Source organism: Budorcas taxicolor, chromosome 10 (assembly GCF_023091745.1).
Source record: "Budorcas taxicolor isolate Tak-1 chromosome 10, Takin1.1, whole genome shotgun sequence".
In the NCBI taxonomy this organism is placed as follows: Eukaryota; Metazoa; Chordata; class Mammalia; order Artiodactyla; family Bovidae; genus Budorcas; species Budorcas taxicolor.
The window spans coordinates 60,162,925-60,190,476 of NC_068919.1; the positions used below are offsets into that span (position 1 = coordinate 60,162,925).

Below are 27,552 nucleotides of genomic sequence, written 5' to 3' on the forward strand. Positions count from 1 at the left end.
GCAGAAGCCTGAATGTGAATGATCCCTTTAACTTATTACCCACTTTACATCATTAGAGATAACTTAGCATTCAGGATTCTGTCTCTGAACCCCATGTTTACTACATATTTAATATTGACATTCAAAAGAGAAAAGTGAGTTTCAATGTTTCAAGTAGAAATTATGGTGACTAGTACCTTCTGGAAGTTCACAAGTATAAAAGTTCTCAGACCTGAGCAACAGAAAGCTCCTAAAAAGAGTAACTTGTGTTTCTTTCTGGCTATAGATCTTGATGAGTGCTCTGAGAATCTAAATCTGTGTGGCAACGGCCAGTGCCTTAACGCCCCAGGAGGATACCGCTGTGAATGTGACATGGGCTTTGTGCCCAGTGCTGATGGGAAAGCCTGTGAAGGTAACTGATGGGGATGCTGCCCTGGGCTTTGTGGGCCGGATGAGATTAGATTATTTAAATGTTCTTGGTGGTTTTTGTCTGTTTTTTTTGTTGTTGTTTTTTACACCAAGGTGTGTTTTGGCTTCCCATCTAACGTGTTGGTTCAGTTTGTGTAGAGATTGGGTGTCCAGCCAGACCACTTCTCTTTGTGCAGAGAAAAATCTCAGCTTCTTGGCCCTAAGCTTCTTCACATCCAACTTTGGCCAGGTGGTTTGCAAGAGCACACCCATTTAGTCATAGGGAGAATGAGGATAACCAACTCAATGCAGCATATTCATCCTCATTGCTGGGGGAAAGAGCTCAAAGTGCTGGTGCCCTAATAGAGAAGGATTCTTTTTAAATACGAGAACACAGTTTTTAATCTCAGCTATGGTTTGGTTTCTAGAAATAAAGGTTTTAAAATACCAGCAGACTGAATGGTCTTGTCTATAGAATAATGTCCTGGGTATGTCTCAGATGGTCTCTAAATATCTAATACATATAACATGGAACAGTCTTTTGCAAATCCATTCAGTAAGGGGTCCCTAGGGATAATACCGTATGTCACAACGTCTCTTAGCATAAGGCCCTGTCTTTCTGAGAAGTGCTGGTCAGACAGGAAGAGTCCTGAGAATCTGTTGCCTAAGGATGGATCCCACCAGGAAACACAAGATTCTTCTCTTTTACCCACGCTTGTCAAATCTAAGCACATTATCATCCCTCATTGAGAAGAATTAGCGACCACAGTAAACTGAGAAGATTTCAGTAGAAATAAACGCATGATAACGATTGACAGTAGAAGTTTAAACAAGACCTTGATTAATGTCTCAACTAATAGTTGTTGCCTGTTACTAGGACATTAACTCCAAAATTAATCTTTAGCTATGAGCTGTATACTGATTCCCTCATGTAGTTCTACGTAAATACTTTTCTTTGTTATGAAACCATTGGGTGTTCTTCACACAGTTTATATGAAGTAGGCAGAGTTTGATAAAAAAAATTCCTCTGAGGCAAAAAACTAATAATGCTCTTGACCATGTGCCTAATGCCTTGTTTACTTTTCTTACTGCAAACATCCAAGGAAAACAGGTACTGTGCCACCTCTGGGAACAGAAATAGGCACAGTGAAAGTTTTGCTTCCCTTAATGCTATAAGGCAAGGTTTTGTTTGTTTGTTTGTTCTTAATATAAATCATCACTGGCAGAATGCTCATGGCTATTAACAAGCCAGTCTCAAGGCTGAAAATGTGCCTGTGTGCACAAGCAGAATGTTAACGCGAGGCAAGGACAAGCCTGGAAAATGCGTCTGCAGTTTTTAGATCTCCATCAGCAGTTGCAAACACACACCACAGTACTAGGGACATAGAGGACTATATAAACTGATGATAGAAGTTACCACAAAGACTTTGGGGTTCTTAAAATTTTAACTCACTACAAAAATAAGAATATATAGATGAGAGCAATCAAAGAATTTAGTCTTAAGTGGGCTCATTTGGTTCTTCCTTTACAAAAGTGATGTGGACCCACATAAAACACCATAAATGGGCTAACGTATATGTGAAATGCCTAGCCCTCTGCTTGGCATGTAGTAGGGGCTGAGAAAAGGGAAGTTCTCACCTAGGAGACTTCCTAACAGATGACAAATCATCTGAAAGCCTATAGGAAAAGGACCTAGATTGATGTCAGATAGTCTTCATTTTCTTAATAATAACATCACTTGCCTTGTTACATTAGGTAGCTTATTTGGCAAGAACAATAGTTTAATTGCTCCCCCTTTCCATTGTTCCCTAAGATATCGATGAGTGCTCTCTTCCGAACATCTGTGTTTTTGGAACTTGCCACAACCTCCCTGGCCTGTTCCGCTGTGAATGTGAGGTCGGCTATGAACTGGACAGAAGTGGTGGGAACTGCACAGGTAAGGCTTCCATTCACACCAAGATCTGCTCTCAGGCGTCCCAGGGGACCCAGCTGCTGGTGTCTTGTGGGGACCACACAAGGTTTTTCATGGAGTTGCAAAAGAAAAGCAGGGAGAAGCATTAGGAACCACAGAATAAATTTCTTCAGACCTGGCACCAATTAGATGTGAGGGTGCAGAGGAAAAAGTTGAGGAGAGCTCAAAGTGCAGTCAGTAGCCTTAGATACAAGTTTGTGGCTACAGAGGCATGTTCCCATAGTTCCTTTTCTTCTTGCACACATTTTGGAGAGTTTCCTTTTGCAAGCTGTGCCCTGGGATCGTGGATTTCATCTTGAACTTCTCTGCTGAGACACTCACTTCAGAGTGTTAACCAGAGTACATGGTCCATAACAGTCAGCCACCCATTTCTAATGTGTAGATCATTTTCTTGTGGAGCAAAGAACCTTCCAGGAATGTAAGGAAGAAGCTAGAAAAGCCGTAGGAGGCATTCTGTAGACGACTGTCCCTCGGTTCACTTCGGCACTGAGTTAAAACTTTGAGAGCCATTTTCAGGTCTTCATCCTCCTTCCGTTCAATGATCCTAAGGAAACAGATTCCATTCTGTATGGGATCAGGATTTCAAGAAAACCCCAGTTTTTCCAGCTACCTAAACAAGCCGTGACTCAGTGGCTTTCCAATTATGACCACCATCACCACCTCCCTGAAACTGCTCTGGATCACAGCATTCTTCCCCAGGCACCCCTTCTTCTCTTGGTTTTCCTAAAAACAATTATGACACCAAGTCGGTTTCTAGCATACTGCAGCGAGTCACCTCTCCCTGGCCATGCTTCTCCCCCATGTCTCACATCACCGCCAGCATCATTCCTTCCTCCCCACCCTGATTGCTCTTAGTCTGCCCTGCGCGCTCTAAGATCCCATGAGATTTGAGCGAAAGCATTTTTCACAACAGAACCTCCAGAAGGGTTACCAGGTCCGAGCAGGGGGAGCAGAGGGGAAGGGATCATCCTCAGTCCCCCATCTCCTCTCTCTGAATCAGCTTGTCTGGTTTTGAATATTTCACAAGTGTTCAAAATAGACAAAAGGATTACACAGGGATGGCATTTGCCAAAACCCATGTCCTAAATATCTGGAACTCCGTTTTTGGAATGAAACTGAAAGGGAAATATTCAGCCCAGCATTAGTAACGGGAGAGAGACTCTTAGTAGGCCTGAAGGAACATGCTAAGCTTCGTGCATGTGGTCTGTGCTTGCGCTCAGCTACAGCAAGGCCAGTCCGCCCAGCGGGGGAAGCAGCAGAAGTCGCCTGCCCCGGCCGCTTCCCTGAGACATCTTGCTCTCATTTGATAAAATAACAAGCTGCACATATTAAATATATTTTCTTAAAACCTGTGTCTGAATTTTTGGTTGACCTGGGGTCACAGTAGTGTTTTGTTTTCAGTTACCTTCACTGGAATATTTTTCCTTGTTCCAAAGTTATATTTTCTCCTGATGACAATTTGAATGTTAAATGTGTTCCAGGGGAAAGAGACCAAAGGCTATGACATATTTCCTTCCTGAGGGATTTTGTTTCAGAAGTGGAAGACTATATTTCTAGGGGCAATTATAACTCGAAACTCTTTAAAAATTCGAGTTGGGAGCCCGAGATTTTGGTGCTACTGTTTTACAGTGACGCCTGCCCCACATTGGCTCAGGTAATAACTCTGGCCCTCGCTGTTCGGTTCTAGACGTTAATGAATGCCTGGATCCAACCACGTGCATCAGTGGGAACTGTGTCAATACTCCAGGCAGCTATACCTGTGACTGTCCACCCGATTTTGAGCTGAATCCAACTCGAGTTGGCTGTGTCGGTAAGATCTTAAACACTTTTCAGAGAAACACACTGTTGGTTATTTCTAAGGCAACATGGAACATTGCATTCTCAACTTCTGAAAAAAGTAATAAAATAATACAATGAAATGTAAACATTTCCTGGATCTGGTTTGTATTTTCAGGTCCTTTTCTCTAGGTCAATTCCCAGTGTCTGTGTTGCGGCACTTTTTAGTTTAAATTATGGTTTTTAAACAGTTTTAGAAGTAGGTTTGAATTTTCAACCCTGACGTAGAAAGAATTTGCCTGACACTTCTTTTGTTTGCATGTGGTAAATAGATACCCGCTCTGGAAACTGCTATTTGGATATCCGTCCTCGGGGAGACAATGGAGATACAGCCTGCAGCAATGAAATTGGAGTTGGTGTTTCCAAGGCTTCCTGCTGCTGTTCTCTGGGTAAAGCCTGGGGCACTCCTTGTGAGCTGTGCCCGCCTGTGAACACATGTAAGTGGACATCCTCCTATTCATTATTATTATTAGTCCAGCTCCACCCAGTTCTCCTGTGTAGCTCCAGAGGATAGAAGCCACAGAGAGAGGGAGCTGCTACTGGTCTGTATTCTTAAGTTGGTGAAGGGAGTGGGGGTTGAGGTGTCGAGATCATTCATTTTAGCCCTGCTGGGGACTCCCACTCCCAATGTGGGAGTCTGAATGCCTCTCCAGTTGGCTTGCACTCAAAGGTCAGGTGGCACAGGTAACATCTCATTTCTGTCTGAGTATAAAGAAGAAAGCATTATTTTAAATAAGGTTTTCCAGACTAGGTTACTTATGTCATAGTTGGACACGTTGATCTCTCCTCTTGTCATCTGTTGGCTGGTTTTAGAAGCTCTAGGACAGAGTGGAGTTTCCCTGGGTAAAAAAGAAGCCATTAGTTGTTAAGCAGATATGAAATGGAAGATTGTTCCAGTCTTATGGTATAACTTAAAGGTTTAGAATGTGTTTTAAGGACAGAAATAATTAGTCTTTGAAAAACAAACAACTTTCCATTTTTCTAAGTGGATGCTGTATTATGACTCAGAGTCAGATATAGCTTCCAGAGCAAAAGTCAGTGCCTGCTCCTTATCAGGTATATTGAAATAGGTATTGATTCTTTCTTTGCTGAAGGGTCACTTGCTCAGTTTCTCTGAGGTCATTTGTTGAGTACCTAGAAGATATACTCTGTGGGTGCAAAGGTAATAAATCATGGATAACTGGATGGATAATTCTAGTCTAATTGCTAGTTCCTGCTTTCCGGGAGCATGCTGCTGCTGCTAAGTCACGTCAGTCGTGTCCGACTCTGTGTGACCCCATAGACGGCAGCCTACCAGGCTCCCCCGTCCAGTGTAGCAAAATACTACCTAAACATGAAAGCTGTTATTCAATGTAGACCTCAATAAGAGAAGAAACAAGAGCAGACTGAGTGCCATGAGTGGAAGAAAGAGTGTTCCTGTTTCCAGTTAGCACTCTGTCACTTGCCACACATGTAACCTTGGAGTAATCAAGCCTATGTCTTCATTCATAAGGTGCCTCATAGGATTAAATGAAGTCATTCCTGTAAAGCACTCAGCACAGAAATGAATGCTTGGCAGGCACCCCTTTCTTTCCTTTCTTCAGAAACAGAAGGCAGTTCTGAGTGGCAGTGCGTGGTGATAACTTGGTACGTTTTTCAGTTGGGGCTTGAAGGAAGGGAGTGACATGAAATAGGAGACTTCAGAAGAATGGACAGTCACAGAAAGAGGAGGAGAGAAAAATAAAAGAGGAGGATAGTTATTAATAATTTCACTGATGCTGAAAGAATCAAACCAAGATGTTTAGGTGTGTGTGGCGGGGAAGGAGGGTGGGGGGGAGGGGGGTGGGCGGGGATCAGTTCTACTGAGTAAGAATGATAAGCCAAGCATTAGAAGTCCACCCTACCTCAAACTGGATCAGAGCTAGAACTGAGATCTGTGCATATATACATTTATGCATATATTCATACAATTTCAGAAAACCACAAGGGGGATTATCAGATTTGGAAAGACCATGATGATTATGAAAGAACTGATTCGTATAGATGCTTATCAGAATGCTATAGCAGATGAGGGTCATTCTTATCCATGTGTTCCTGTATGGATCACACTGGTATGTGGTGCTGAAAGAAATGTTTTTGAGTGAAATACTTGGATGACAGAATTATTGCAGGAAACCAAAGGACCCTGTAAAAAGCTGGTTTTGGAAACCAGAGGAATCAGTGTTGCCATCAGCAGAAATGGCGGGGCAAGAAAGCCCTCTAGTCATTAAGGAAAGGAGAGGTAACATCTCATTCAAGAAAGAACAGCTTTTCCTAAGGCTCTGTTTGGAAAAGGTTTTGGAGATAAGCTGGTGAGCAGTATTTAAGGGAAGCTGTGAGTCCCAGGAAGTAAGACTGAACAAAACATAAAAATGGAGGAGTTTGTTATAAAATAAAAATGGAAAGAAAAATCTTTAAAAGAAAGAACAGTAGCAATAAAGAATAAAATAGTTCATAAGAACATAAGACCAGAGAGTAGTTGGAAGGTTCACAGACTGAGGACAGGAGCTTTATGTTTGGCACATGTAGAGAAAGCCATTAGAAAGCACAAGTATATACAAAGATGTCAACTTGCTTCAGCTGGGTGGGGTAACTGCCCAAAATTCCTGTAAATGAATATTTTCAGGTGATGTCTATATTTTTCTTGAGGATACTATTTCTAAAGAAATTTTAGATTTCAGAGAACTCAATCTGGTTTTTGTTTTGTTTGATTGCTTCTGTAGCTGAGTACAAAATTCTTTGTCCTGGAGGAGAAGGTTTTCGACCCAACCCTATCACCGTTATATTGGAAGGTAATTCTGTTTCCTTTATCTTAAAGCGTGCCCCTTTGGAACTTCCTTGAGTTGATTTACAATGCTAAAGACATGCTGTTGTTTTCATCTTGATAGATATTGATGAGTGCCAGGAGCTCCCAGGGTTGTGCCAAGGCGGGAAATGTATCAACACCTTCGGCAGCTTCCAGTGCCGCTGTCCCACAGGCTACTACCTGAATGAAGACACCCGAGTGTGTGATGGTAAATGGCCCTTTTAGAATGATAAGTTCTTTCAGATATTGAGAACTGACCTCAAAAACCAGCGTACAGTTAGGCACCAGGAAAACTGAGACTCTAGCAAAATGTCTAAATGCCAATATGGCCAGGTAACTATGCCACAGATGTGGCAGCTTGCACTCATATCAGTGATGTAATATGTTCAGCATACCCTAAATCTCCCTCTATTCATGAGAAAATTGGCATTTTTGTTATCTTGAGCCATAGTCCCATTTACGCCTGCAGTGAATTTTCCATTCTCTTCAGAAAAGCCATTTTTATTGGAGTAGCCCAGGTCTCATTTCAGTGGCTTCTATATTCTGGGCAGTTCTGGGCTCCTCGTCTTGTCCTTTACCACTCATTATTTGTACGCAGCATTTAAATGAGCTTCTCTTCTGAGGCAGCTCCTTTGGTTGTGTGGTGTAAGTGATGACTCCTGTTCATCCTGTGTTACTGAAAAGATGGAGATTATTGACTATTGTTAGCTTTCAGAGCATATGGACCACTGACTAGTGTGGGGAAATGGTTTTCATCCGTATATAGGAGTTACACACTGATTAGGGAAGAGACCTTCTTGTGTCCTGGAGGAGAAATATTCCTCTGATTTTCCAAAAGGCTTAATAGGTGACTTCAGCAGTGACAACCTTGTTGAGTAGTAGTCAAACATCACAATGCATACAACACAGCTTAAGACCCATAGAGTTAACATAAATTAGAATCAACACCTGTGTTTGAAATGGGGAAGGACACATGATATACGTATTTCTGTGGGCTTATCTTCTGTGCTGTCTTACCACTGCAGATTCATGAAGCCAGTGTTTGATGGCTTTAGTTCAGTTCAGTTCAGTTCAGTTCAGTTGCTCAGTCGTGTCCGACTCTTTGCGACCCCATGAATTGCAGCACGCCAGGCCTCCCTGTCCATCACCAACTCCCGGAGTTCACTCAAACTCACATCCATCGAGTCGGTGATGCCATGCAGCCATCTCATCCTCTGTCGTCCCCTTTTTCTCCTGCCCCCAATCCCTCCCAGCATCAGAGTCTTTTCCAATGAGTCAACTCTTCACATGATGGCTTCAGGTTATATCAAATTCTTCCTGAGGTTTTGTGAACGTATGAAGGACATAGTTGTCTTTCTAAAAGAAATTTGAGAATTATCATTCCTCCACATTTCCATAGCTGCATGTGTTTGAGGATGTTTTAGACTCATTTATTAAGAACTCACATCAGAAGGTACATTTTCCTTTTCTAAAAGCCTTTTCCTGCAAATGCACACACATCGGCACAGGCTAAGGACACTGATGAACGAAACATCCACATTCTTATCCAGATTGCAAAGTGCCCTGTGGATGTTCTCTTCCATTATCAACATGTAGATTGACCCCTGAGTCCCAGACCATTCCAAAGAGTGAAATTTCTATACTCACATACCACTTTCTTTTTGGATTATAGATGTGAATGAATGTGAAACTCCCGGAATCTGTGGTCCAGGGACATGTTACAACACTGTTGGCAACTATACCTGTATCTGCCCTCCAGACTACATGCAAGTGAATGGGGGGAATAATTGCATGGGTAAGTCCCAGCTTTTCTTAATAAAGCATGTTGGTCCTCATCTGCAAAGAGAAAAAGAGCCTCCAACCCCAGCAATTCATCCTCAGTGTTACGTTACTCCTCAGAGCGAGTGCTGCCACCCTTTGCCTCCTCCCCTGTAAACCATAAGTTTGGTCTTTTCTCAGCACCTCGTGTGGGTGGTTGGGAGTTTTCTTTAAAATGTAATGTTGGAAAATCCCAAACAAAGGTTTAATAGTACTTCTTTTGTTTGACTCTGGGTGTATCTTTATACAATGATATTTACAGCACTGACCTACAGTATTAAAACATCATGAGTCGGAAATGAGAAAGTCACTGCCAAGAGCAGTGGAGAATTGTTACTAGGAGACTGGGTGGAGAGTCATGTAAAGTTTATTAAGGCCACAGCTACATAATGACTCAGTTCCATGGCACAAAACACCAGGGAATATATTAGGTTGGCCCAAAAGTTCATTCGGGTTTTTAGTAAGATGTTTTAGAAAAACCCGAACAAACTTTTGGGCAAACCCGATATTTCTTAAAATCCTTTTCCTTGTGGCAGCAGAGGTAGATGGAAGGTTGAGAGCCAGCTTTTACTGCTCTTATCGAAGCTAAGTTACAATACAGTTCAAAAGAGACTCTTTCCTTGAGCATCCCTGTTAGAATCTCCCTATCAGGATTTCCCCACAGCATCACCAGTCCCTGCCTTCCTCCTCTCCTCTAGATATGAGGAGGAGTCTGTGCTACAGGAACTATTATGCTGACAACCAGACCTGCGATGGAGAACTGTTGTTCAACATGACCAAGAAGATGTGCTGTTGTTCCTACAACATTGGCCGGGCCTGGAACAAGCCCTGTGAACAGTGCCCCATTCCAAGCACAGGTGGGTTTTAGTTTCGCCATTACCAGAAAGATAACTGGATACCTTCCCCATGAATTGTTGGAGAAATGACTCTCAGCCAGGGGAGGAAAAGGGTGCATTGTCCATCTTCATAAAAAAAGATTAGCTCACAAAGGCAAATGTTGAAATTCACCGTTGATCTGGTCCTTTCAGCCAAAAATATATTTTCCAGTTTATTACACAAGTTCATTTACCAGCCTATAAACTCAGCATATCACAAAAATATAGAAGTTGTTATTGTTAAGGAGTTTGCCATATAACTTAAAGTCTGGAAACAGTGCGCAAAGCAGTTGGACAAGTAAACCATATTCCTATATTGTTTACTTACTTATTACCATCAATTTTATTTATTCATAACTAATCTTGTTCCAAAAAGAATTCAAGATGGCCCACAAAGATGCATATGTGAAATAAGAAGGCCTAATGCAAATGGAAAGCATAGGTAAGAAACTCAAAGCAAGGGTAATTACACAAGATCCAAGCTGGGAGGTCCTACACACTTGCCAGTGATGAGCAACAGCTTGGGCTCTACACCTTCTAGTAGCTCATATAAAGAGAGATATGATCGAGTCTAACAGTCTCAGTGACCACAAAGCAAACTCAGAACTAAAGAAAAGCATGACTCGGACTTCCCTGGTGGTCCAGTGGCTAAGACTCTACACTCCAAACACAGGGGGCCCAGGTTCCATCCCTGGCCAGGGGCCTATTAATAGATCCCACATGCCACAACTAAGAGTGCATGCTATAACTAAAGATCCTGGATGCCCAACAAAGATGGAAGATCCTGTGTACTGCAGCTAAGACCCAGCGCAGCCAAATTAAAAAAAGAAAGGCATAACTCCTTGATATAGAGAAATTTCTTCTTATATCCTCATACAGAAGAACCTATGTAATATTATCTATTTGAAAAAGGAAAGAGCCAAATTCATATTCTAAGAGTAAATGAAGCAAAAACTTTGGTGCAGAGTTCTTATATGGGAGATGATACATATCAGGATGGTGTCATCTAGATCATCTTTATGATTTTTAAAAATTAATTAATTAATTTGCCTGTGCCAAGTCTTAGTTGTGGCATATGGAATCTAGTTCCATGACCAGAGATCGAACCCAGGCCCCCTACATTGGGAGTGCAGAGTCTTAGCCACTGGGCCACCATCTTTATGATTTAGAGTCAACGAACTACTGTGCAAAGTACTGATCTGAGAATTGTGTAGTATCTACTCCATTCCCCACAGCGATGTGTAAAATACCCAGTCTATTGTCTGGTGCTAACCGACAATGCAAAAAAACCAGATGATTCTTTTGTAGTGAAATGTACCATTTCATCCACTGTTTCCTCCAGAAATAATGTTAATAGCTATCACTTAGAATTACAAGTTGTCTCCACTCTGCAAGATGTTGTTAGACCTGGGTTTGGCAAACAAGAGCCTGTGGGCCAAATCCAGCCTGCCTCCTATTTCTGTATGGCCCACAAGCTAAAAGTAATTTTGACATCTCAAAATTTTATGAACTTCAAATTTTAGTAAATAAAATTTTGTGAGAATATGGTCCCACTAATTTATTTGCATATTATCTATGGTTGCTTTCATGAAATAGTTGAGTAATTTTAACAAAGACTGCGCAGTTTGCAAAACCTAAAATATTTACTTTTTAGCCTTTTAAGAAAATATTTGCTGACCCCTGATCCTGACCGTTGGCTTTCAGATCTTTTATTATACATTGTTATTGTTGTTCAGTCACTCAGTCACGTCCGACTCTTTTGAGACCCTAGAGACTACAGCATGCCAGGCTTCCCTGTCCTTCACCATCTCCCAGAGCTTGCTCAAACTCGTGTCCATTGAATTGGTGATGCCATTCAACCCTCTTGTCCTCTGTTGTCCCCATCTCCTCCTGCCTTCAGTCTTTCCCAAGATTATATATACATAGCTATCATTAAAAAACCTGGCAGTTACCCACACTTGATGTGTGTGTATTTACAAGTAAAAGTATATGTACATGTGTCTCTGTATGTTTGTTTTTGATTATATTAAGAAATGTATTTATATTTTCATAAACGGTTTTATTATAAAATGTACACAAAATTAGTTTTTAAATTGGATTTTACAAAGATAGATATCCTAGTATTTTTATTTTTTATCTTGATGCACCATTGTACATTCCCTTTCAGACCACTATGGAGATCTCTGATAATAACTGTCATTTACTTTCAGAAATATCTGTCTGAGTTCTAGGTATCTGCATACTCTTAATATAAAATGCAAGAGTTCATTTTCACATTGAATATTGGCCAAATCCAATCATGGCTTTTCATTAGCTATGCAGTCTGCACACATTTTAGGAGTCCCTGAAGTTTGGATGGTCAGTGGAGCTGGTGTAACACTTGTTGGACGTGAACACTCATAGATTAAAGAAAGAAAGCACTAGGAAAAGAACATGCTATGTTTTGTGTAAAATACTTCCAGAAACCTTTTACTGATTTTCAGTAGGTTTACCCACAAGGGAGTGGCCATCTTGAGCTTAAATTGATACCATGCCATATCAGTTATACTCATGATCAGGAATTACAGAGTCTTAGAGTTAAAGGGAACCACAGATGACATTTAGTGCATGCTTAATTAGCAAGTTTGATGAAAATTCATGTCGGGGGAGAAAGACAAAGGGTCGGGGGAGGGACAGGGAGCAAACAAAAGAACTGCAGCAAAAGTAATAATTCAGCTCCAAAAATGAGAGTAATGAGGGTAAGTTGGTTGTTGGACATGAATGAGTCATTAACAGACCTGAAATCAAGAACTTAGCTACATTTGCTATTGTTATCCCGTCTGCCAAGGAAATGGCTTTTGTACACATTCGTTAAATCCTAGATTCCTTAACACAGAGTGGAAAGAGGCACTCAGACCAGTCCCAGGTTTCAGAGCTGAACAACATCCCCATAGAAACCTAAATTCCTTCAGGCAAGCTCATACAAATGAGTGCATTTGATATAGAGACCTCTGCTTCAGCTTCATTATTACGTCAACATGAGGTCACTTTTCCTTCATCACTTTTCTTAGGGACAAAGTTACACCATCTGTAGAAATTCTCAATTTTTTTTTTTTTTTACAAAGGTCAATTTATTTTAAATTCTTCCAAATACAGGTAAATATCTTTTAAGAATGTTTTCAAAGTAGTTTTGTTCAGCTCATTATTGCTCTTCGCCTACCCTATTCCCACTCCGCTTACCCCACCTTTGTTCAATCACTGCAGATGAATTTGCTACACTCTGTGGAAGTCAACGGCCAGGCTTTGTCATCGACATCTATACCGGTTTACCTGTCGGTGAGTTACAATGCCATTGTTGCAACTTTTTGTCTCTGCCTTTGTGTTAAGAAAAGGAAGTACACACTGTTATTTTCTCAAATGTGCTTTTTTTTTGTTTCTTAGAAGGAAAAAGCATTAGACAGTGCCATTTACCTTTATTGAAATTCTGATTCTTAGTTTGAAACAAACTGTGCAGACACCCTGTGTAGCTCCACCTAATTGGCAGCAGCATTTGTTGGTCATGATTAAGGGGACTGGAAAGCTTTTCGCAAAATCACAATCAAGCTTCGTTAAACCAACCCTAGGCATCAACAAAGAGAGAGATTCTGGGAGGAAAGCCAGTTGACGTTTGATTTGACTGTAATTCCCAATCCTTCCGTCTGACTAAGACAAGAGTTTAATATGACTGTTCATACCAATCCTTATGTGTGGGTTGTTCATATAAAGCCCTTTTGGTGGATCAGTTTTATCTCACAGGGAATCTCCACAGGTCATCTGCTTTGGGATTTTTAGATGTGAAATATAAAAGTCTTTCCAATCTGAGGCCCTGTCTGGTAACTGGAGCAGAGACCACTGCAGTGCTCAAGATGCTTATGTGAGATTCAGAAATACTGCACAGCGTTCAACCAGTAGAAGCAAGGCCTTTGTGGTTTAAAACCAAATAACATAAAAATAGATGGAAAGCCATTGCATTCTCCGAGTTTTTCCCCAATGTGATTTATACGGATCCTCAGATGCCCCTCTGAATTCTGAGCAATTGTGTCTAGTAGCAAACATCACCACTTGGTCTGTTCCACCTTATTGCTAATAAGTAAACTGAAATCCACATCAGCCTTTCCAGTGACCTTGTTTAAGAAAACAAGGGTCTGGTCCAGCAATCAGCCTGGCTCTCTTTGTGCCAAATCCATATGGCTCCGCAGCCTAGTCAACATCCAAAGAAACTTCATGGTTTGGAAGGAAAACCTGCTAAATGACATTGGCATGAAACACCTGGCCCCAGCTGCTTTGTTTTTCCCCTTCCCAAAACAGATCTTTTCATCTCCCTAGACTCTCTGATCTGAAGATAAGTGGTCTTTAATAGTAGTGGTTCTCCATGGACGAACCAGGCATGTACCCCAGCAAGGCCTGCCCTCCAATGTTGGCAGCAGGCAAAGACTCAAAACAGCATTAAGAGCATCCACTAATAAAGCTGGAAAGGCCTCAGGCATCCTTAGGCCAAACGCCTTGCCTTACAGTTGAGGGGACAGAGGCCCAGACAGGGAAGGGGACTCAGCCGAGGTCACTTGGCTAATTAATAACAGAACTGGGATCAGAACCCAGTCCTGACTCACAGCTTGCTTTGCCTCTAGCTCTTGAAAACTGGAAATGTGATAGTTAGCAGTATACTTATTGTTAGCAAATTCCAGCATGACAAAATATTTAGATGACTGAGAAACTTTGTTTTATTTAAGCTTTCTACTCTCCTTCTGAAAGGTCTGAAGATTGTTGGCATATAGAACTCATTCGTGTGGGGTTAAAACTATAGCGAGTTTATTAATCTTGTCTTTAAGTATAAACTTTTCCAACTTGAAGTTCAAATGGAATCCAGACAGGAAAAGAAAATATAATTTTTAATATGTGCTTTTGCTATGTTTTGCCTAACAATGGCTAGAAATTTGACCCAGCCTGTTATTGTTAAACTTGATAATACATCACTTATATTTAAAACAAATGAATGTGAACATAACACTTCATGTTTTAACCCGTACATAGTTCAAGAATGTCTGAAATTTTTTTTTTTTGCTTCTTGCTGATGATACATAGTTGTGATATTTCTTTGCCTCACTTTTTAACAACATACATGACAAATGTGTGCAAAATCTAAAGCATAATTACTTATATTCAAAATAGAAATATACCCTTTGATAGTCTAAGCTTTTTTTTTTTTTTTTTTTTTTGTTAAAGAGATCAATTTGTCCTCAAACAAAATCAAGCCCTTTAGAAAAAGGTCTAACATAAATCTGTGGCCTGTAAACTTTCCCCTTCAAAGCAGATTGGCTTTAGGGTATGATTCTTCTGAAAGTGCAGCAGCTCTTGTGGGTTCCATGAAAGTCAGTGGCCATGTTACAACTTGGGCAAAGTACCTGGCAGAGGCGCCTGACTCTGACATGTAAAGAAAAGTATCTCAACAATGGCATCAGAAACCTAATGGGTTGGAAAGACCAAAACTTTGTATCCCCTCCTGGCTTCTGAACTGTTTAGTGAAACTCTGCACAGGACTGGTAGAAGGGCCCTCTGGGATAACAAGTCCTTCAGTAATGGTTTTGTGAGGATTGTTTGTGGAAAAGCATAAGGAAGGAAGGGTAGCCTGGTAGCGGATTCCTGGGATCAAATCTACTTCCTGGTGGTTGTATGGTCTTTGGTGAGTTCCAGCCTCCGACCTGTCCTCAGCTCCATCACTTGCATCAGGAGGATGGTCAGAGTGCCTAGAGACCATCTCACAGGGTGGCTGTGATGATTTGGTAACTACATCCAGGTTAGATGCTTGAGAAATGCACCATGTGTATAACAAGTAAGGCACTATACCATTGCTGCCACTGTTTCTGTTATTATCCTAGAGGACACTGAATGGTTGAAAGTTCAGACCAGGTCAGGCAGAGAGTGGACCCACCAGGCTGGTGAGGAGACCTGACTTGCCCACACAGCTCCCTCGCCAGCTTGCTTTAGCAGCCTGGGTCCTGGCTGTGCTCTCACTTCTACTTTGGTCCTGCTTTAATCCTCATCAACCCCACTTCCAGGTATTGGTTCTTAATCAAATGTCCCACAGCATTCCAGGGGCCAGTAACACCGTGGTGCAGCAGCTCCCCTGGCCCCGGGCCTGGGGAAGCCACAGTCTATTGTGACTGTCCTTCCTCAGTTCTGGCTCTGTCTACATGGTCAGCCTGGGCCCAGCTTACCTCCTCAGACCTGACTTACTTCCTTAACTTCCTTAGCAAAGCCATGCAAAGGAGGAGCAAGGCGTTGAGCTGAAATTTGGAAGATCAGAGTTGGCTCTGACCATGGGATCGTCTTCTGTTCTTCAGCAGCTCTCTGCTCCCATTCCCACCAGCCACCACCATACACTTGGGGTAGAGGGACCACTTACTCTCGGCAGTCACTTTCATTCTGCTCCACTGGTGCACAGGGCCCAGTAGGTGCAAAATCTCCTACCTGGACAGAGCTAATGTTTTGTAACAAAACCAGAAGGATAGATGATCAGTGAGATAGACACAGGAGTGTCTGACAAGTGGCTTAGTGATCTCAGTTTGCTCTTCATTGACTTCCCCCACTTCCATCACCACCCCAGCACATGCATGTACATGCCTGCACACACACACACACACACACACACACACACACACACACATACACACACATGCACTGTCTCTTCCTTGGCTTTAGACCTTACACGGAACTAGTTAGAAGTAGCCAACTTTCAATTCCAGTTTACCCTGCCCAGGGACCACATGCCAGGCCATCACTCACGTGTGCCTGCTCTGTTTCCAGATATCGACGAGTGTCGGGAGATCCCAGGGGTCTGTGAAAACGGTGTGTGTATCAACATGGTCGGCAGCTTCCGGTGTGAATGTCCAGTGGGCTTCTTCTATAATGACAAGTTGTTGGTTTGTGAAGGTAAGAGATGTTGCTCTGTATCACATCCAGAAATGAGCCAATTTTACAACATTGGAATTTCAGAAATTCATCAGACTCTAGCTATCGTGAAGGGCACCCTGTGGATCAACAGACATTTCACTGCCAAAAAAAAAAAAAATTCCCTAACTCTACTCCCAGTGGGCAAAGCAGGATGTCCATTCCCCAGCCCTCTCCACTGCCCCCTCCCTCAACACAGAGTGTATTAGATTTCCCAGCTGATATGAAAAAGCCTTGAGGTCCTAGGTGTGTCCAATGGATGGCTATTGTTTTACACAGCTTGAAAGTGAGCACGAGTGGTGGGCAGTGATCTTGAGTTGAATCTCAAAATCAGTGTTCTCTTCCAAGCGGAGCCTTTGCTCCTCCCCAGTGAAAACACGGTTAATGCAAATATTTCAAATGCATGAGAGAATTCCAAATGGCAAGAACAGCAAATTCGATTTTATACGAAGAATGTTGGCATGCGTGCAAATGGTACTTTTTTCATTTTCAAATTACCTCCCCTCGCCTTGTGTATGTACTGTGATTCTGCGCATTCCTCACCGCACTTCATATTTTTCCGACATCTGGGGAAGATAGTGTTCTTTTACATTTTAGTAAAAGGGACGTTGCTGGTTATTAAATATACCATGGGCCCTAGGACAGCTAGAGTAATTTTCTTATTTCATACTTAAACTCAGAGCCTCTAACAGAGTTCTTGTTCATGTTAGAAAGGCTTATTGCTCCTTAGAGCATGTATTATACCACATAGGTCAACATTTTAATGTTAAAAAATATTTTTCTCCTAAACTAGGGACAACTTAGAGACCACGAGTAAAGTTATAACCCCAAACACAAGCTTGTTAAATTCTCCTCACCAGGCTTTCTGTTCCTGTGGCCAAGCTGGCAAGCATCCCTTATTCTGCCTGCTGTGTGGGGAACTGGAAATGGGGTGACAGCTATTCCTAGCCTTCCTAAAGAGACAGTCATTTGGGGGCTTTGGTTCAGACCCTGGGCTTCTGGAGGCCATCAAGGATCAGGTGTGGCGAGGAGGCAGGATGTGGAAAAAGAGAAGAGAGCCCATAGCAAATGACCTGTGGTGCTAGGGGTAGCTGCCTGCTCATCGCCACTGTCTCCCACCTGTCATGCATGCCTAAGGATGCCTGTCCACTTCTGTGGCATCTCCTCTTCTCTTCCATTCAGAGCTGGTTACTCTACCCAAGTGCCTCTTTGATACGTATCTCTGCTGAAGCTGCAGCCCTTGACCAGAAGCCAGAGGCACGGCCACCCATGACCACCACCATGTCAACCTAGACCTTGTTACACCCTTGAGACTGAAAACCTACAGCTGTGCCCATGGAAGGTGGCTCGCTGTCAGGGTAGCGGTCGGCTGATACAGAGATTACAAAGTGCTCCAGCTTTTGGTTTCCGTTTCATAGGATATCCATCTTCAGGGTGAACGTTTAATCCAGGGTCAGCTGCTTCCCAGCACACTCCTAGCTCTCAGACTCAGAAAAGGAAGGTTGATTTAGCACACGCCTCAGCCAGACTGCAGTTGGAATGGGTTCCAGAAGTGAGTCAGGGAAGATCTTTGTGTCTGCTCTCCCCCAGCATGCATAGGATCAGATGTTAGGCATCTGAGGCATCAGGGAAACGCTTGTCTATGACACCGTTTGGCTTTTCCAGCTACAGAAGCTACCCTCTGTGTTTCTGTACACCCTCTATGAAGAGCAGGGCAGCCCTGGTGGGTAAGGTGGTGCTGGATCCTGGGCCCATAGTAACCTATGGTGGGCATACTCTGCTCCTGTATGAGACACACACCCCATATTAGACAGATAGGACCACTGACTGACCACAATCCTGAGGTTTTCCCACCACGGAGCACACACTTCGGAGGCCTAGATTGGCGTATTTGCCGCCCCCTAGTGGGAACTTTGGCTGAGCCAGCTTCCACATGAAACCCCAGCACTGGTGCTGAGAGCTGACTTTTACCTGTGTTACTGGCTGCTCCCTATACTGGATTTAGACTGAATTAGAAAGCTTGGAGAAGGAAATGGCAACCCACTCCAGTGTTCTTGCCTGGAGAATCCCAGGGACGAGGGAGCCTGGTGGGCTGCCGTCTCTGGGGTCGCACAGAGTCGGACACGACTAAAGCGACTTAGCAGCAGCAGCAGCAGCAGAATGCTTCATAGGAGCAGGGGAAGACAATATGCGTTTTTGCCCCATTGGTATCGCCTGGACTGTGAAGTATATTCTGCGGTGCCCTAAAGCTAAACTGAATTAGATGGCTGGTAACATTTTTAAAAGATAGGCAAGCAACTCCCTGAGCATGGGCAAGGCTCTGGAGCACACAATAGCCACTTTATTCGCCCTTTGATAGTGAGCATTTGGTTATTTTCAGTGGTTTTATGTGTAATCTTTATGTTAAGTTTCCTAGATTTGACTGCCATGTGGCAGGAATTTAAGCAGGAGCTTCTGCAGCCCTGCAGCTCAGAGCACCGTCTGTGGACCAGTGGACCAACATCACTTGGGAGCTTATTGGACGCATAGACTCTCAAGCCACTCCCCTGACATGCTGAGTTGGAATCTGTCTTTCAATAAAATCTTAAGCGATTTAAAGGAACATCAAAGTTTGAGATGCTCTGCTCTGCAGGCCCTACAACAAAAGCAACCTGACTGATTTCCCAAACCTCCTGCACTTTGAGCAAATACAAGACTTCCTAGGATATTAGTCTATACCCTTATCAAATCTGCCCTTGAGGCTGAGATTCACAACTTTTTCTAGAGATTAACATAATTAGAACCTGTAGATGGTAATAAATCCAGTATTTGCATTTATGAAAAATATTTGTAAAGCAGGTAAATTAGAAAAGCTTTCCATCTTCCAATGTTCGTTCAATAGAACCAATCAAAATAAGAAAATATAAATCTGTGTTGTGTGAGAGCCTTCATTTGCCTTTGTTACCAAGTCCAAGCTCAACCTGCTTGCCACACAATAGGCCAATAATCAGGAGATGAGGTGTTGAGGCAAGAAATAGCAACTTTGTTTGGAAAGCCTGGCATCAGAGAAGATGGCAGACTAGAGTTTAGAGTACTATCTCATCAGGGTCTGGATGCCAGTTCCTTTTATAGAACAGAGGGAGGGAGGAGGTGAGGAAATAAAGTAAAAAGGCCATACATCTTGCAAAATACCTCCTGGTTTGGCCAGCACTGGGGAGAGGATGTGTCAATTTCTTTTTTTCTGCAGGTGGGCAAGATCAGAGTATTTCTCTGTGCACTGAACAAAGGCACTTTAGTTTAACATTCAGGCAGAAGGGCAGGATTCCCCGAGGCAGACCACTGTGTCTGCTTGTAGCTATGGACTGATTATAGTAACAAGAGCAAAGAAAGCAAAAGTTCACAAAACAGATCCAATGTAAAGTCAGATTTTGTTCTTGCCTCCTGCCTGTTGACACTGGATTCTGCTCTCCTTGTAATTCAGTTCTCTCCTGCTCATAGACATTGACGAGTGTCAGAACGGCCCAGTGTGCCAGCGAAATGCGGAGTGCATCAACACTGCGGGCAGCTACCGCTGTGATTGCAAGCCTGGCTACCGATTCACCTCCACGGGGCAGTGCAATGGTAAGTCCCCACCTGCAGGCACCTACCCGACGGGCCAGCCCCAACTAGCTGCAGATCCCTGCATTTCTTTGGGATGGTTAAGATTCAGACTTCTGTGTTCTAGTAACTAAACTGGGAAACAGGAAAATTGTTGAAATGCTTTAACAGTTGGCTTTTTTCCTCTTTAGAGAGGTGATTTTTCCAAATTTTCCTCCCTGCTGCCCTGCTGGAAATACCCACTCCCACAAATGCACACAGACATATACACACATACACACACTCCCTAACTGGTGCTATGTGCTATGGTTAGTCACTCAGTCATGTTCAACTCTTTGCCACCCCATGGACTGTAGCCCACTAGACTCCTCTGTCCATGGGGATTCTCCAGGCAAGAATAATGGACTGGGTTGACATGCCCTGCCCTCCTCCAGGGGATCTTCCCAACCCAGGCGTTGAACCAGGTCTCCTGCATTGCAGGCAGATTCTTTACCATCTGAGCCACCAGGGAAGCCCAAGAACACTGAGGTGGGTATCCTATCCCTTCTCCAGGGGAACTTCCCGACCCAGGAATTGAACCAGGGTCTCCTGCATTGCAGGCAGATTCTTTACCAACTGAGCTACCAGGGAAGCCCTCCCTACCTGGTATTTAGGACCAAATACTTTTTTTTTCCTTTTACCTACTCCCCCTTGAGTGGGTGAGGTTTTCACCATCCTAGCCACATATACCAACTCTAGACAGCAAAGCTCTCCTGAGCTGGGCTGGGTTAACCTTCACAAACCAAGCAAAAAGAACCAACAGTATCTTTTTTCTTTAGCATCTTATAGAACTGAGGGCAGCAAACTGTAACAGCCTTTTATTTGCGATGTCACCTACAGCAAAATGAGAGACTATTAGAGGTTAAATTTTTTCGGTATTCACCTTTGTCAGGGACGTGGTAGAAATGAGAAGGATGAGTATGTCACCAACTTACTTTGACAGTGAAGTTATCCCTGGTGGCTCAGCAGTAAAGAACCCGCCTGCCAGGGCAGGAGATATGGGTTTGATCCCTGAGTGTCAGGAAGATCCCCTGGAGGAGGAAATGGCAACTCACTCCAGCATTCTTGCCTGGGAAATCCCATGGACAGAGGACCCTGGTGGGCTACAATTCTGGGGTCACAAGGAATGGGACACAACTTATCGATTAAACAACAACAGCAAAGGTTATTAAACATCTGATGGTATTTTGTAGCCAGTGGTAGCAAAATGAAAACACTGGTGTTTCAACCCAGCAGCAAAGTAACACCTCAGAATGATTTTTATGTGAGTTTTTTAGTAATTATAAACCATTATATATTTAGCAAAGAGGTCAGGAAGAATCTGTTGTTTTGCCTCTAGTCCATTTCACAAGGAGTTTCCTGGATAGTTTATGCATTTGTGAATGAAACAACACCAAGGAACATGGTCAGATTTTCCTTGGATTTCCTTGCGCAGCAGTGATTAAGTGGTAGGAAGTACACTGCTCTCCGTAGGGCATTTTGCATTGTTTTATGAGACTTTGGTGGGAAGAGGGTGTAATACCAGAACAAAAACTCACTTTGAGAATCAAGACTTGTTTTTTGGCTTTAAAGGAACATGTGCAAGTGTTTAGCTTTTTGTCAACAGAGCACTTGTAATCCACGTATTAACAACAACAACAACAAAAAAAAAACAGGACAGGAAAAGTGAGGATGTCTCTGATAGGAGTCACAATACCCTCATGAAATTTGGCATTCATACCACTTCCCTGCATTTTGCTCTTAATTTATATTTATTTGGAACAGGGTGAAATAATTCCAATCAAAATAAGGAATTGCTGATAATATGGAACGTGTAGTTTCACACCATTTCACGTTAGGCGAGATGTGGGAAGAACTATTGTAAACATCAAGATGAGATATCCAACCAGGGCCTGGCTGGGGCTTGCATCCTGTCAAATTTTTTTGTAGAGCACTTACATAAATACGCTGGATAAAGCTCATCCAGAGTTAATCAGCAGTAAGCACCATGAGGGAGTGCTGTTTGTAGCCCAAGTTTTGTTCCCCTGATTCAATGAAATTCTTACAAGAAAGGGAATGTACTTGAGTTTGAGTTTTGCAGTTGTTCAGCCTCTAGGGCTGAAGACTTCATTTTGGAAATGTCTTCACTTAGTCCTACTTTTATTTTTTATAATTATCACTTTTTAATCTTTTTGACCACACCATGCGACATGTGGAATCTGTTTCCCAACCAGGGATCAAACCCCTGGCCTCTGCAGTGGAAACACAGAGTCTTAACCACTGGACCTCCAAGGAGGGCCCACATCTTACTTATAAAATCTCGTAAAATGTCTTTAAATACTATCCTATACATGGCATTTTCAGATGTATTGTAAAATATTGCTTTCTTCCTGTGCTTAAGATGAAAAGAACTAAAATTTCCTTATCATAGTAAGATTTTTATTTGAACTTGTAAGTACATCATTTCACCAGCTGGCCGTAATACCCATGTTTCTGAGCCAAGGATGCTAGTCTGACCTCAGGAACTGAGTAGTTGGAGCACAGGCAGCCACTCCTGAAATGCCTTGTGCAACTAAAAACATACTCTTCCCAGCTATTTCCTTATGGTTTCCTCTCTCTCTGCTGACTGTGTGGGTGTTTTCCCCCAATACTCTGTTTAAATCTCCTATCTCAACCTCAGACATACTCTCCTGGGAATTTAAATCCTGATGCTTGTAGAAACCTCAAGACAAAGTGAACTTCATAATCAAGTTCTCTACAATTGTAACTTTCTATTTCGCCAACAGAACTGCAAAGTAATCCATGTTTCATTAAAAAAAAAATCATCATGAAATAGGCAGTGTAGGAAAGAAAATTCCTAATTGAGGATCCCTTTCTAGTAAGATTCTTAATGCTCTCCATTCCCTGTGGGTCGCAGAAATGAGACAGACCTGATCCTTGCATTCGCCCAGACTCAGTATTACCTGAGGGTGCCCACGGTCTAGGCTGACTACAATAAGCCCCCAAGACACCATTCCTCAAAATCAACTCTCTTCACTGAGCTTGGTAGTGGAAATCAGTGTCCTCTGCCTATCCCAGGGAGCAGTTTGCTCATTTGAAATTCATTTTTATCCAAATGTGAATAATTGTCATCTGTTCTTGGGCTTCTCTGGAAGCTCAGATGGTTAAGACTCTGCCTATAATGCAGGAGACCTGGGCTTGATCCCTGGGTCAGGAAGATCCCTTGGAGAAGGAAATGGCTACCCACTCCAGTATTCTTGCCTGGAGAATCCCATGGACAGAGGAGCCTGGTGGGCTACAGTCCATAGGGTTGTAAAGACTGAAGGACTGAACACGACTGAAGCAACTGAACACACACATCATCTGTTCACTAGCATTTCTGCAGACTAGCTGTAGCTCCTAAGATGCTCTACCCTAGTTTCCCCTTTTCATGATACACCCACCCCCGACCTGAGATTTCTAAAGGACATGGTGATTCATCGACTCTAGATGTTTTGTGTACTTGGAACGACATAGTTGTATAAATGGCAGCCTGAGCACATGAAATGGAGGAAGTATATTCTGTCCTGGCGTGGGCACAAGTGTCCTGGGCAGCAAAAGGTACCCATTCCCTGTTTTTGTCTTCTCAGTTGCCAGGGTGGGCAAACAGCAAGCTTGAATTATTCAGCCGAGAGCCGGGTACCAAGCTGCTCTCCGGCATCTGCACCCACGGCAGCATTCTGCCTTTTGCTTTCTTTTGTGACAATAGGAAAATCAGTGCTCCTCGAGTTACATTTTCCCTAAACATGGAATCTTGAGAGCTTTAAAAAATTATAGAGATGTGAGTAGGCATGCAATTATGTCATTTGTGAATTCATGCAACAAGTTTGGCCCCTGAGATACTTAGATTTCAGGAGAGCAAGAAGTATTAATAATAAATGTAACTTAGAGCCCAGCGAGTGGCAGAAGCAAGATGAGAGGGCTTCCTTTTGAAAGAATATGGATTTTTAAAAGAAAGAAAGAAAGAAAGAAACATCATTAGGATTGTCAGGTGCTGAAAGGAGTCCTATGTAGACAGGAAGGCTTGGTTAAGATGGAACAAAAGGTTATAGGAGTAAGACAAAATAATGGGGTGAAACTGGAGCAAGGGACCATGTAGGCTGCCCATCATGAAAACCTAGCTTAGCAATGGGATTTGTTTAAATTTCCAGAGGAAGCCATGACACTTCTGTGATTTGAGACACCAAATCTTGACTAGACAAAATACTTCAATTAATTCCATAGTCTAGGGTACTGTGTAGGCAGATAATCAAATGGATTATCTCCCAGCTTGCATGTCTATTCTCTGTTTTATATCCGTTTTCTCATCTTTCAGATTTTTTGGATATTGCCCCTGTTTTTCATTGCTTGTGTATTGTTAATATGCTCTGAATGTGCCTAGTAAATGAGAGTAAGTTTTAACCAATTTTGAGTCAAAAATAAATATTGAATATAATGTCAGCATCAGTTTTACTGGCTTAGTTTAGAACTAGGATTAATCTTGAGGCCAATACCTAGAAGTAAGTTATCTGATTTGAAAAAGAAAAAATGATTTGATTTAGCCTTCCAAGTTTCCACTTAAGATGCTTTTTATTTACAGATCGCAATGAATGTCAAGAAATCCCCAATATATGCAGCCATGGACAGTGTATTGACACAGTTGGAAGCTTTTATTGCCTTTGCCACACTGGTTTTAAAACAAACGCTGATCAAACCATGTGTTTGGGTGAGTATGTGGCTATCATTTCATTTTTCATATCCTATTGAAAAATTAATGTGTACGTGAATATATGAAAAAGCTAACACTAATTGTTTTGTTATTTATAAAATACAGAAGCAGGTGTGTAGCATTAATATCCTTTGATATTTAATCTTTGGGAATCTGAACATCATAAACCCCTTTCTTGATATTCATTTGGCTGTCAGTTCAGAAAAACTTTTAACAAAGGGATAAATTGAGAAAGATATTAAGACAAAAAATACTTTTATTAATGGTAATAGTCTACTGTTCCTTTATAATATTTATGTGAATTTGCCTTATTGGAACAGAGTGCAGCTTTTGAGTGGTTGAGTATGAGCATTTTTTGAGAAGTGTCTGTATATATATAACTGTTACATATATATAAGGATATAGCAGGTCCTTAAAGGCAAATTTTCAGATCATTTTCCTAGGGGAAAAGAGCTCAAGATTTTAAATCTTTTCCTTAGTTTTAGTACTGAATTGGAATGTTGATTTAGACTAAACTTCAAATATGTAATCAATTTCTCTCCTTCCCTCCTTTCTTTTTCTATTTTAAAGCAACATCCATTAAGTCTTTTGGGGACTATATGAACATGAATCAGGAAAAAGAACAGTCAATAACGTTTAAAGTGCTTGCCTTTGGATGTAATTAGATTCATCCTTTAGGGAACATTCTCATAAAGTTTTGTCATCTTCAGAGCAGATAACAAGTTTTAAGTTAAAGATTATAATCAGTCCCACTAATCACTGGAGAGATAACCCAGTGTATTCATGAAGCCCTGTCCAACTTTCATTCTCCCTCTCCCATCTGAGTTATCTGTAATCCCCACCAGAGAACCTGCCCAACCGAAGAACTTCACTTGGCTAACAATGAATCAAGGCAGAAGTTCTTGATTGCTGGAAGGGTGACTCATTTGGATAGTCTTCAGACACACATGTTGGAGTCACATTCTGCTTAGCTATAGCATCCTGATTTAAGATCACAGATAATTCATCTTTACATCCAAAGTTTGAAGGCAAAGGAAATTCTAACTCTAAACATCACATTTTACTAACCTGAGGTGTTACCTTCCACTCCTTCCCCATCCCTGGCCCTCCACATTCTGCCTGTCGATATCGCAAACAGGGAATATCAATGGTTTTCATTTTAATTTCTTATGTCCTCCTTAGTAAAATATACACCTGCTAGAAAGATGATAACTGCTGTCACAAGATGCAAAGACATCATAAGACGCCAAAATAGCTTTACAGGATAGTCAAAGTGAAAAGCTGTAGACCAACCAAAAGACAACTCATACTGCTAGAGAAGAGCCAAATTGAGTGCCATCACATTGAGATAATTTAGAAGAGAGATAAGTCACCATTTCCTGGGAGTGGTCGTGGGTTTTTAGGGGCAGACTGGGAAAAAGAAACAGACGTCTTCCAGGTGAGTTAGAAAGCTAATTTATTTTGTTGCTGATTTTGGGGTAATGTCAGGTGACTCACTGCTTTTTGGTAAACTGGAGTGAGAATCTTAAAGGCTGAAGTTTGCCAGAGGTGGCAGCGAATCAAGACCCAGATGCGCACAGAAGTTTCCATTTCCAAGTGAAAATATTTGAGAAAAGTGGCAAGGGTGGAGAATTCTAGAAGTAAATAGAATAAAATAGTTCTTGTCCAGTTCTCATGTCCTTAGCTTGCCTCCTTTCACATGCCAACCAAGGAAAGGATTTTCTCCCAAGGCTTAGAACCTCGCCTTTTGCTAGTTTCTCACAGGGAGCTGCCACTGCGGGAGCTCACGCTGACATCAAATCTAGAAGTTCTCAGCCGATGCACACCACTCTGTGAACTCTAAAATGCCTTTTAACCCCAGGTGACCATATTCCCCCTTCTTCTGTTCACAATCATGTTTTTCCTTTGTTCCTTTCCTTTTTCCTTTTCCTTTGTTCCTGCTAGACATAAATGAGTGTGAAAGAGACGCCTGTGGGAATGGCACTTGCCGCAACACGATTGGTTCCTTCAACTGCCGCTGCAATCACGGTTTCATCCTTTCCCACAACAATGACTGCATAGGTATGTGTGCAAAACAGCCAGCTACCAGAGGAAGGCAATTTCATGTGTGTCTTTGTAATTAGCATCATCTCCAGCATGCCGGCTATCATTTTTAATATATACCAATTTAGTTGTGACAGTTGGTTAAGAGTTATATGCTAATTAACTAACAATCAGTAATGTGCTAATTAAGTGTCAAATACAGTGAGGACATCTATGACTTTTATTAAAATACTCATTAGCAACTATAGTTTTTATGTCTGCTATGCTACAAATTAATTAAATTCATTTCAAAGTAAATTCAATGTTTTAAAACATATAAAAACGATCCCTTGTGAAGAAATTACAAAATTCGGGAGCAGTGTGGACCTACTTGTCTAGGTGTTTCACTGTAGCCTCTCTTCAAAGAAGTAAATTATTGAAGCTATAAAATTCTTCCTATAAAATACGCTATAGTATTCACAAGCAAGGGTGAGGAACCAAATTCTGTATT

At 42.0% G+C, this 27,552-nt stretch overlaps 1 protein-coding gene across 1 annotated transcript in view; it reads left to right on the plus strand.

The window, feature by feature from the left end:
• Positions 1 to 27,552, plus strand: part of FBN1 (fibrillin 1) — a 274,877-nt gene that overhangs the window by 197,395 nt on the left and 49,930 nt on the right. Inside the window, exons 34-46 of the mRNA XM_052647051.1 lie at positions 266 to 391; positions 2,201 to 2,323; positions 4,047 to 4,169; positions 4,468 to 4,632; positions 6,937 to 7,005; positions 7,102 to 7,227; positions 8,692 to 8,814; positions 9,536 to 9,694; positions 12,956 to 13,027; positions 16,535 to 16,660; positions 20,156 to 20,278; positions 24,891 to 25,016; positions 26,964 to 27,080. Coding sequence (XP_052503011.1) covers positions 266 to 391; positions 2,201 to 2,323; positions 4,047 to 4,169; positions 4,468 to 4,632; positions 6,937 to 7,005; positions 7,102 to 7,227; positions 8,692 to 8,814; positions 9,536 to 9,694; positions 12,956 to 13,027; positions 16,535 to 16,660; positions 20,156 to 20,278; positions 24,891 to 25,016; positions 26,964 to 27,080 — 1,578 coding nt within the window. The remainder of the gene's footprint in view (positions 1 to 265; positions 392 to 2,200; positions 2,324 to 4,046; positions 4,170 to 4,467; positions 4,633 to 6,936; positions 7,006 to 7,101; positions 7,228 to 8,691; positions 8,815 to 9,535; positions 9,695 to 12,955; positions 13,028 to 16,534; positions 16,661 to 20,155; positions 20,279 to 24,890; positions 25,017 to 26,963; positions 27,081 to 27,552) is intronic.